At 34.4% G+C, this 12122-nt stretch overlaps 1 protein-coding gene across 1 annotated transcript; it reads left to right on the plus strand.

The window, feature by feature from the left end:
* The first annotated feature begins 485 nt into the window (after positions 1-485).
* LOC113235589 (alpha-amylase 1-like) lies at positions 486-4645 on the plus strand. The gene is made up of 9 exons (XM_026471344.1): positions 486-497; positions 842-1013; positions 1504-1655; positions 2099-2279; positions 2834-2949; positions 3051-3558; positions 3724-3924; positions 4170-4331; positions 4508-4645. Exons 2-9 carry the CDS (start codon positions 843-845, stop codon positions 4517-4519), a joined length of 1503 nt encoding a protein of 500 aa, XP_026327129.1. The 5' UTR covers positions 486-497; position 842; the 3' UTR covers positions 4520-4645.
* The last annotated feature ends 7477 nt before the right edge of the window (positions 4646-12122 follow it).

The following is a 12122-nucleotide window of genomic DNA, read 5'->3' on the forward strand; positions in this document are numbered from 1 at the left end:
AAGGTAAAATACCAAAGCCTTTGTAATGTTGCTTTTCATGGTTAGTGAGCTGATTTAGAAGAATAGCACAAGTAGCAGTTAGTATCTCGCGCTTTACGTCGCTCTCGCTCAAGTTTTTATTGATTTGGAAAGAAAAGCTGAATTAAGTCAATTTCGATTTTTGAAAGGCTTTTGTTTCTCAAAACATATTATGTTACTTTAAGTAAGTTATTTTGGCAAATCCTTTCACCACGATGACAAGCATTATAGCGTATGCCATCGACACGATAAGAAAAAGTTACTTACTTTACATAAATTTAAGACGTTAAGGCAATTTCTTGTGTCACTGAACGTGAGACGAAGTTATTTGTCTTTTTGAAACACCCTTTAAGACACATTACGATTCGATATATCTGTAAGAGATTTAGTTTATCTTTCGATATAAAAGAGAATCGGGATGGGTGGCCGTAATCAGTTATTTTAATACATTGTTATAATTTTTGCCTAACGGAAACCAGGTGAGTTTCTTTCTGATATTAAGATAATTTGGAAAGATGTTATGGCTTAGAGCAAAAATACTAAAATAATTAACTTAATTCTGATTCTATGGAGAGTTTTGTAATGCAATATATTAATTACCTACAAGAATTGAAATAGCAAATATTTACGCAAAGGTAAGTTTCGAAGCTGTTCAGCAAGTTTACTTGTCTTGATATTCAAATATAGAGAGTTTTTAAAAGAAATATATTATTAACATCAAAAACAACACCTGCAGCTGTTATGTTGTTAAATTTTATACAAATATGCTGTCTTTTTTGAAGCAGAAATTACTTTAGAATGACTTGAGATCCCAAATTGGCAGGATGCTTCGACTCATACTCCTTCTCGTGGCGGTGACCGCGGTCGTAGCGTATCACAATCCCAATTACGCCGCAGGACGTTCCACTATGGTTCATCTTTTTGAGTGGAAGTGGGACGACATTGCAGATGAGTGCGAACGCTTCTTAGGTCCTAATGGTTTTGGAGGTGTCCAGGTAACTACTAATATATTTAGGATGTATTTTAAAAAGGCCCAGGTCAAATATATCCTAATTAAACGAGTGTATATGAAAATATTGATGAAAGTGGAAGAAAAAATGGAATATTATCAGAAACGTAGCAAGTAGAGGTCCGTTTCTACCTATCTTGTTCGAGGACAAGGGTAACCCTAAGTCATAGGTACGTGTATCGTGATTAAAACAGTATCTGTAAAAAAGACTGCTAATAGTGTATGAAACAAAGAGGTATGTCAATAACGTGGCAACAGGAGGTCAATCTGTGTTTATTGCATTGAGACTTAGTATGATATGTATTATTACTGATTTGTTTGAAAGTCACTGTGAAATATTGTAGGCACGTAAAAATGCAGACAGAAAGATGAGTTTTTTTGTTTTTTAAATTTTTGAAATGTAGTAAATTATTATCAGATAAATATATGGCAAATATAAAGGAAAGTAATGTGCGAATGAATATTCAATTTGACAGACATCTCCGGCCAGTGAAAATCTGATAATTAGGCCTTATAATCGTCCTTGGTGGGAGCGATACCAGCCCATATCATACCACCTGGTTACCCGCTCTGGTGATGAACAACAGTTCGCCAACATGGTCCGACGCTGCAATAACGCTGGTGTACGGTATGTATTCTCAAAACACAAAATAGTATATAATCTTTGAATAATGGAATCTACACATTGTTCATATCATAATAATTCATTCATTTTCCGGCCCAACGGTGAAAAATCTACAATCCTCAGGATGCCTCATAGAGAAGTGAAAGACGTGTCAGATATGTTTTTGGTGGGGTCTGTGACTGTAGATGCGCGTGCGTTATTTATTTTATTAATTTTATGCTGGGAGAGGGTAGGAAAATTAACTGCACAAAAAAATAATCAACACAAGTGTAGCTATTTTGCATGATTTAACCTCTGTTGAGTTCGCGGAGAAGCAAATTAATTTACTTCTCTACGAACTTCTATATAACTATACTAGTTGTTCTTCATATAAAGAATTACAACAGATTCAAAGATAAAGATAGAAGAAGAGATAAAGATATTTAAAATAAAAAAAATGTCTGCAGGATTTACGTAGACGCAATCATCAATCACATGACACAGACGTGGGATGACAACGTCGGTACTGGTGGTAGCATTGCTGAATTTGATACCTGGAGCTATCCTGCTGTACCTTATGATCGTAACGATTTCAACTATCCTCATTGTAATATTTATGGGCACGATTATGGCTGCTGTCCAGATAGGGTAAGTCACAGGTCTTTTGTTCATCTCCTAAGAAAACTTTTCCACTACTGTACCTTCTCTTCTAAGAACGAAGTCTGCCACCACCACTATATCATGAAAATGAAAAAGCCACTACTATTAAACCCGAAATGATGAATATAATATAAAATAGAACACTTATATCTTCCAAAAAGACCAACTACATTAATTTTAAAGTACAGAGTTCACATTTTGTGATTTTGTGGGTATCATCAATCAATACATGTATTTTGTGGATGTACGTCGCATCCGATCGGCTGGTCTGGAAATTTTTGTGGAGGCCTATGTTCAGCAGTGGACGTCTTCCGGCTGATATGATGATGATGAACCAAAAAACAAGTGGTTTTATGGTTAGTAATTGAACATTGTTTTTGGAATTTGCCACTCAAAAGTCGAGTCATAAAAAATCATCAAAAACCTAAGGAATGCTTAGGGATAGTTAAATCGATATATTAACAAAAATTATGTTAGGAATTTCAAATTTTGAGCAGACGTAAAATTCCACAAATCGTTATTCGAATTAATTTATTTTTTAGGTACGCAATTGCGAACTTGGAAATCTCAAAGATTTGAATCAAACTTCTGAATATGTACGCGATCAAATCGTTGGATTCCTCAACCACATGATCGACCTAGGTGTTGCTGGTTTTAGGTACTTTTACATTATTATTGATCTTAAGGATTTCCAAAACATCTGTAAGCTAGCTGCGCATCTGATATTGTGATGCAACTAAATATTGTCTTCTTTTACAGAATTGACGCCGCAAAACACATGTGGCCCAGCGACCTTCAAATTATCTTCGACAGACTACACAACCTTAACACCGATCATGGTTTCCCATCTGGCGCTCGTCCTTATATTTACCAAGAAGTCATTGACTTTGGACATGAAGCTGTTTCTCGGAATGAATACACTCCACTTGGTGATGTGCAAGAGTTCAAATTTGGTATGGAACTCAGCAGAGCCTTTTTAGGTTATAACCAATTAAGGTGGTTGGTCAGCTGGGGACCTGAATGGGACTTTTTGGATTCCGATCTTGCTATGGTTTTTGTTGACAACCATGACAACCAGAGAGGCCATGGTTCTGGTGGTGACATCCTTACCTACAAACGGGCTAAACAGTACAAGGGAGCTATTGCATTCATGTTGGCTCATCCTTATGGTGAGCCTCAGATGATAAGCAGCTTTGATTTCACTGACACTGAAGCTGGACCTCCGCAGGACAGCAACGAGAACATCATTTCCCCTTCAATTAACTCTGTGAGTAAAATAACTGGTTTCCTCTTGGATTTCCGAATGGAAATACTATTAATTAATTTACTGGACTTTTTGATATAAATGTTTTTAAAAACGAAATTTATAAAAAGTAAAATAAATAAAATTCCTCAATTGGTTGAAGATAATTTTTTTTTTAATCTTAACCAGGACAATTCCTGCGGTAACGGCTGGGTGTGTGAGCACCGCTGGCGGCAGATCTACCAGATGGTAACTTTCAGGAACGTCGCGGCTGGTCAAAGCATTAACAACTGGTGGGATAACGGTAGCAATCAAATCGCCTTCTGTCGAGGCAATGCTGCTTTCATCGCTTTTAATAATGATGAATGGGCTCTTAACCAAGGTCTCCAGGTAGGTTGTATACAAAAGTGGATTTGTTGAAAACTGTTGGTTGTTATAATATTAAGAATTTTAAACCTTTCTTCCCGTCGGTTGTAAGTTCTGGTAGCTATGATATAGTGTGCCCTTTGCCAATTATTGTTATTAGTTCTTGGTGCGTTGAGTTGCTAGTGTTGATACATATATTTGTTGTGCATTTGTTTTTCTATTTTCTTATATTAGTAATTTTGGAAATGAATCTATGTCTTTTCTTCCAGACCTGTCTTCCAGCTGGTAGATATTGTGATATAATTTCGGGCTCGAAAAATGGAAATTCATGCACAGGCAAGACCATTACAGTGGACAACGACGGCCTAGCTCAAATCTCAATTAGTCCTATTGAGTTCGATATGATACTCGCTATCCATATAGGCGAACAGGTAATTATTTAAACACATTTACTTCAGATAATACTGCAAAGAGTTGGAACATCTAGATAACAATTATATTTTTTAGAATTACCTTTGGAAAGAATATTACATTTCCGAATTCAGGTGCACCTGGGCGTTTAGTCTTTGAACAATAGTTTCTTAATTTATCATATTTTTTATTTCAGTCTCGGCTCTAAAAGAAGATGATTCATCTGAAAGAAATGAAGACTGGTGTTCCATTGCTTTGTTGTCCAAAATTACGCTTTAATTACAAAACAATATATTATTTAAATTATAAACAAAAACTACTATACTCATTATAAACCTACACGAAATTTTGAATTTATACCTACATGAGTTTAAAAACTAAATTGTAAGGACGTATATTACCCAAGTAGTAGGTAAACGTTACAATAATCAATGGATGGTTTTAACCTGAATTTAAATGAGTTACTTTATCATTTCTCTATTGGAGAAGAAATATGCATTAAATAGTTTTGTATCCGATAATTAAAAAAAAGAAAGCTCTTAAATAGCAATTAAAAATGAGTTAGATGGCACTTTTACGCTGTTGGAGGTATAAGCGAAAGATCAGTGCTAAAGAACGCGAATCCAGTTGTAGATTGCCTTGTGTATAGAAAACAGCTCAGTGACGAAAATCTTAGAATATACCTTTACAACTTGGGCGTGGGTAGATTTATGACTGGAATTTACGGCGGGAATGGATGTTTTAAATGGTCTCGTTAAATATGCTGGCCGAGGAAAAAATATTTCAAAGAAATGTTTATGGATATTTTAAAGAGACCAGAACGCGTTCTGGCTATTTCTATAAGTAAGTGTTTGATTTGAGTGCGTCCGTAAACTATCTACAATTTTCAAAAACAAATATAGGTAAACTAAAAAAATAGCTACGTTCTCAAAAGTTACGAAAAATGTGGGAAATGTAACCAATTGAAGAAATTTTATATCACAGATTAAGTAGTAATGAGGTATTTCAGCATTAAAAATATTCTAAAGTTGTCCACAGTTTTTAGAGTACATATTTAAATGCATTGAATAGTTATGTTTTGGTTCATTTTGGTTCACACACTCAATAACGCACACTCTCAACTAGGGCACTAGGGAAACCCTGTGTCATTGGTGCCATGAATACACACATAATAGACAACCAAAAATTAGACCCACACTCACGAGAGAAATAATTGTAGCATACCGTTCGACCACGGAGGCAGTTATAAGCAACAAATAGCTTTTAAAGTAATAGCCATATTACGTTATTGAAATTTCATTACACATTGTTCCCACAACTTAATAACAAATAAGCTCCGCGTAATGTATTAAACATTTATTACTAACTAATCGACACGTGGAGGAGGATTGTTTACCAACATTGCGGGATATTTGAGTGCGTCGTATTTGAATATTTATTGCATCTAAAAATGTATCGCATCGATTTTATACTATCGGAGATGTTTTGCTATTATCTCTGGAGTTTGATTTTTATGGACACTCTCTATGTCAATACATAAAGTCTTTCTATGTGGTTCATAAAATAAAATTTGATTTTAAAAATAAACTTCCCTGTATAAAACTTTTACGCGTTGTAGCAAATATCGCCACCAACGATTTTTCCGCATCGACAAATTAGAACGGCGCTCGTGGTGAAACTTTGTTTTTCAAAAGTATAGGTACTATAGTCTATTTGTTTAGGTATGTAACTAAATGTAAACATCTTTTTATTGAAACATATGCTTTACAAATCAATAGGTATAAAAATAGGCATGCAATTTCATATGAAGCCAAGTATTTGTATTTTGTATTTGAAGTTAAGTAAAAATGATTTTATAAATGTATTTTTCAATAAATAGACACCTCGAGATTGTTAGTGAAGTACCTAAACAAATAGACTATGATAATAATATTTCCATAAAATTCAAATGAATTACGTTCTTGTCTACAAACATCCTATTCATACTAGATTTAAATTAAGACCGTTTTTGTGCCATATTGTTTTTTACGTACATATATATATATATATACGTTAATTTGATTATACTTGTAACTGTATAGGCGCCTGTATACTTACTCAAGTACATGTTAAAGTGTTAATTGAAAATGAATACCAAGGTTTTATGAATACAATGAGTTTAAATTTTATTAATACTTGAAATATATCATAATATCCCACGCCAATGACAAAAAACCATTAGACGCCATCGCCAAACGGTTTTACAATCGGCGCACATGTCTACGGACACTATTGGGTCGTATTCCAGAACTCTACTCAATGCTCAAGTCAGGACTTGAGCAGACTTGAGTACGATTTCAAGCACTGGAAATACGACCCTTAGGACCCAAGGACATTAGTATGATTTTCAGTGCTTTAAATCATACTCAAGCCAGGGACTTGAGCATGGATTAGAATTCGGGAATATGAGTAAATTTACTCTATACCACGATGAGACGGTCAGAAATCTAAAGTTTAACGTTCAATACGCTGTTGACTAATTGAACCTAATTCTTTTGTATCATTCCAAGTTTCCAGAATATATACATTTAAAATACCGAATACTTCGATAAAAAAAGATTTCCAAGAACTTTCCATTTGCTTTTCATTTCAAACGTTTTCACGAGCGTATTCATTTAGGGTTTTCTACCATAAAGGGTAAATAAGAAACCATTAAGGTATCAATTTAAAAACAAAGTTTTTGAAGAATCCCTTTATAAAATATAATTTGACTTTTTTTTGGTAAAATGGTTTTGATTTGACGGTATCTGAAAGAGGAGTCGCTAAGTTGTGTAAGTGGTTATATTATGAAATGGTTTTCGTCGCAAACTCCAAAACTATTATTAATGAATAGTTTTTTATTTATGCTCAAAACTGTGATAAAATATTGTTTCGTACTATTTGTTCCCGAAATTTATAAGTAAAATAATCTGCATTTACACTGAAAAACATTGATTTTAATCACGTTTCAAAAAAAATTCTGACAATGTACCGTTTTGTGCATGTACTATCTTACTAATGTATATGTCTTTCGTCACTTAGCAAACGAAATATTATTCGCACTACAAAGTTTCACATTGTAGTTCCACATAGTCCGCTAGATGGTATTGTCCCATTTTTGTTAATTTCTGAATCGTGATTGATACCGTAAATAGTCCATCCGAATATTGATTGTATAAAACAAAGCCATGATACCTATAGGCTTTACCTATAGACATTATGAGTCGAGCTATTGTGAGAATGGCTATCAGGACTATTTTAAAAGCAGGTTAAATATTTTTGTGTCGTTTTGATACTTTGACAAAAAAATTGTGAAATGTATGCAGCTATGATCATCCATCGTTATGAATTCAGTGTACCCAGATAATTATTAACAAATAAAGACTATTATTTTTATTAATCTATTTTAAACTCTCGCCTCTCCCATGACCTGAAAGATAAATTTAGAATGTTTGAAAGGTAAAGGCGGTATTCAGGTTTAAAAACCAGCGAATAATAATAATAATAATAACGTACACACTCAACATAGCCCCGCACTAGGGAAAACCTTGTATCGCGGATGCCTTGGACACACACATAGACAACCACAAATTACACCCAAACTCACGAGAGAAATAAATGTACGCCAAACAAATATTCCTAACCTGTTACCTCTGCGTGGCAGTCCAGGATGGTAGCCGTATCGAGCATTTATATTATTATTATTACCATTATCATTTCAGCCGAAAGACATGGGTCTCGGTCTTGTGTTCGGACAAAAACTTGTTACCTTAAACAACAACTTGTTCATTCCAATCACATTGTTTTATCAGCGTACCTATTCAGAATGATAGAGAAAAATGAAACGAAGTTTCAAATACGTACTTATTGAGAAAAAAAGCTGATTATGAAAGGTATCGAATATAAGAAGTCTGAACGTGAATATTACTCGCATTTGGTGGCATATCTACCATTTTTTCTGATATTAATAATTTTTGCTTCAGAAGTTTTGAAAGCCGTTCATGGGAAAACTGCCATAGATTTAAGAACACTGCACGTTACACTAGTATATTATAAAGTCTCGTTTAAGAGTATGTAAGGCGTAAAGTAGACGACTACCTTATTTTTGTTGGGTTTGGTGTCCGATTTATCTGCAATTAATTTTTATTCGGCGAGAGCAGGGCTCCGTCACTTGCTCAAGGTTATGCGCTAAATGCATACAGCTGAGTGCGCCGACGTCGGTGCAAGCTCTTATACAAGTCTTTCATTTATGAGTTCTCGACTTCGCCAGAACTGCACACGACGGGCAACGCTATTTTCACCTCTCTGAGCGCGTGGTTAGATTCCTTTTTCTCGTAGTAGGCTATTGTAGCGTAGGCATTTTGTATGAGAGTTATGTATCTGTTAGGTAGTAACTATTGATTAAACTGTGGTGAGGGTAACAATAGTAGGCAGTTTGTACAACACAAATCGATTGCCGACAAAAATAGCGCCGTCTCAATTGGTACTTATTCTGCGTCAGCCGCCACGTAGTTGCGGGCGCACATATTCGCATAATCTCGCAGTTCACTCGAGTACTATAGTGCGGATCATCAATCGCGTCATTTATTATAGAAACGAAGCTTTCGCTCGGTGTTTAAAAAATGAAATCAAATAGAAGACGTGTTTATTGTTGTTTGAACAAGAGTGCTTCTAATTCGGAATTGTTCATTTCTATTTTCATTTAATTTCTATCATACTCCCACAATCTCTAATATATCTCTAATATAAAAATATCTATATATAAGAACTGCGTTTGACAAAGGTTATTTTAGTTTAGAACGAGAAAACTGTGATGATTACTCATTTTTTTCAAATTACGTTTACTATCTGTAGGTACAACCAAAATAATAATGTGACAACCTTATTTACGCTCCAGGTGATGTGTAGGTATTGACGCGCCGAAAAGACAGGAGTTGCACTACTTGTTTTATATACTTACTTGTCGTTGTAGAGTCACCTCTACATTAACAAAGTCTAGACTTGTATTAATTTGTATGCTTTACAACAGCACGAATGTTTAAGACTAAAAATTACAACATCATTAAACAAGATGACCCTTGAAACCCACTTGTCGTAATGTTATAATAAACATAATTATAGGCCAGTTTTGCGATGTGAATAAATTATATTATTGGCGCAAACAAAATACGGCATTCGTTCTCTGTGTTTTTTCTTATTGACAATGCTTTTAGTGCGACGTTTTTGGTATTGTTATTTTTAGTAAGTGGTTGAAAGCTGATAGAATTGGAAAACGAACTGAATTAGGGTAAACCGTTGTTGCGCTGCGGACGCTGGACGAGGAGGTCCCGTGACCTCATAATCTATAGATGTTCATTGCAAAGGTACCTGTGTAACGAATGTAACGTATTTTGTTTGGTAAATAATGTGGTAACGTTAGCGATGTTTTATCCTCTTAATCTTTTAATCATATACCTAATCTAATTACTAAATCTGTCGAAAACAGCATACTGATAAAATTAATGTGATAATTATAATTCTAATCAGTACTTAATGCGCTCAACTTTAGTTTTATTTTTTTTAGATAACTGTAAAGTATTATTTAACAATACTTTGTGTCAGTGAGCATGATTTGTGATAGTTTTAATAAAATTAAAAGACGTGCAACGTAGACCAGCGACAGCAGGTGCCCTTGGTAAAACAAAGTCACATGTGATCATACGTCAAAAGTGCTTTTTATCACAAGAAGGTCATAAAAATAACGAACTAAGTGAAACAAATTATGTATAACGTGAAATTTTATAACTGTCTGTGTTTGTAGAATCTTGAAATCTCTGTTTCTCCGTGCCTGCCTCTGTGGCCGAACGGTTACCATGCTGGTCCGTTACGCAGAGGTCCCGGGTTCGATTCCCGGTCCGTGAGAAATATTTATATGACCTACATTTGTTTCTCTTGTGAGTTTGGGTGTAATTTGTGGTTGTCGATGTGTATCCATGACTCCCGCGACACCGGGTTTCCCTGCTTATGAGCGTGTACGTAAAAAAAATGCAATTGGCCATGAACTAATTGAATCTCTCTTTTGCAAAGATATCATATTATTGCAGATGTGGAATATTACACAAAGGGTGGGAACTATTGACATCATTATACAATTCCGTATTGCGCAAAAATGACATTACAAATGATAAGAAACAAAGGATATTATGCAAAGGCATATCTCTAGAAGAGATCTCTTCTGGCCAGTCCTAGCCGTAATGAATAAACTAAGTCTGCGGGACATTATTATACAATACATATATTAAAATTCAAATGTAAATATAATTATCAATGACGACAGTATAAATATGGCTGAAATATAAACCTGAATAAACTTTACACACATAAATACATACATACACAATATATATTATTAACAAAATACATTATTAATTTGTATTTATGTACCGATTAACTTCCGAGTTTAACAGGAAGTGCTCTATTATTTTGCGTTTGAATGATGAAACCAATGGACTGTCACGAATGCTAGCAGGTAATTTATTCCACATACGAACTGCACTAACTGTAAAAGAATAGTGGAAAAAATTGTAATTGGACTGAGGACATAAGAGTGTTCTAGTGTCACGGGTTCGTTTTGGGCGAGGAGTGGGGAAGAGAGTGAAACGGGTGCGTAGATAGTGAGGAAGCTGGGGGTAGTGTAGGATTTTGTATAGAAAACAAAGGATATGGAAATCTCTGAGAAGTCGGATTGGGAACCATTTTAATTTAGATCGAAATTATTATTGGCATTAAAATTGAATCATCACACCGACAGTAAATTTATATAATTAATACTGTTCCGACTTCCATATTTTTGTAGCGTCAATCATGTTTGCTGATAAACGTATCGAAGATTTCTTCGCTATTATTAGAAAGCGAAGCGCGATCCCGTGCCCTCAGTTCTTTGTTGTTTTAAGTTCTTCACGACTTGTGATCGACCAGATGATCGTTTGGTAACAAAAATAAAGATTGTCGTAGCGAAAGTGATATAAAAACAAATTTGGTAAAGAGAAATGTGCCATTGTCCGCACTTTACCACCATAATCACCAAATCGGTGTTCGATAATTACTATTTTATAATATTTCAAGTTTTGGTAATCCTTTTTATTTTATATTTTGATTTTTATTTATTCCATTAACCTTTTACAGTCCTCGCTATAGGTGGGAACTGCAGCACTTAGTGGACCAAGACCCTGTTCTAAATGATGAAATGATTTCGATGAAAGATATGAACTGAATCTGGAGTGTAAATCATTTAGTTCGTTGAATCCTCATTTTATCAATATTGTAAGATACAAATTGACCCATAAACTTTCGTAGTGACGACGCAAGGCGGCGTGATTTCACACGAGTGACTTGCAAAATGAATACCCCTTAACGTTATTATTAGGGTTGACAACTTTACAATAATTGAAGAACTACAATGAAGTAAGATCTTAATTGGAAAACGAAACTTTTTTTTCTGGTTCAATTCGCGTACAGTGTTATACTATATTTTAGTAGCAGGTAGATACATAAAAAAGTATGTATGTACATTTATTTACATGTTATTTCCACCTGTATGAGATTTATATGAATTAGAGATTTATCGTAGATACACACATCAAAAGTGTCTAGGGATCAAGTGAATATTTTTGAAATAAAAATTATTTAAGCAATATTTACCAAATCCAGTCTTCCAGGACGACTTCTTACTTTAATGCTTATGTTTTATTTAACCTTACCCCTATATTTAATTAAAATAAACTAAAATTGATGTTTTTGCAAATTGTGGGAAA

Source organism: Hyposmocoma kahamanoa, unplaced genomic scaffold, assembly GCF_003589595.1.
Source record: "Hyposmocoma kahamanoa isolate Upper Pololo Valley unplaced genomic scaffold, ASM358959v1 88, whole genome shotgun sequence".
Taxonomy (NCBI): Eukaryota; Metazoa; Arthropoda; class Insecta; order Lepidoptera; family Cosmopterigidae; genus Hyposmocoma; species Hyposmocoma kahamanoa.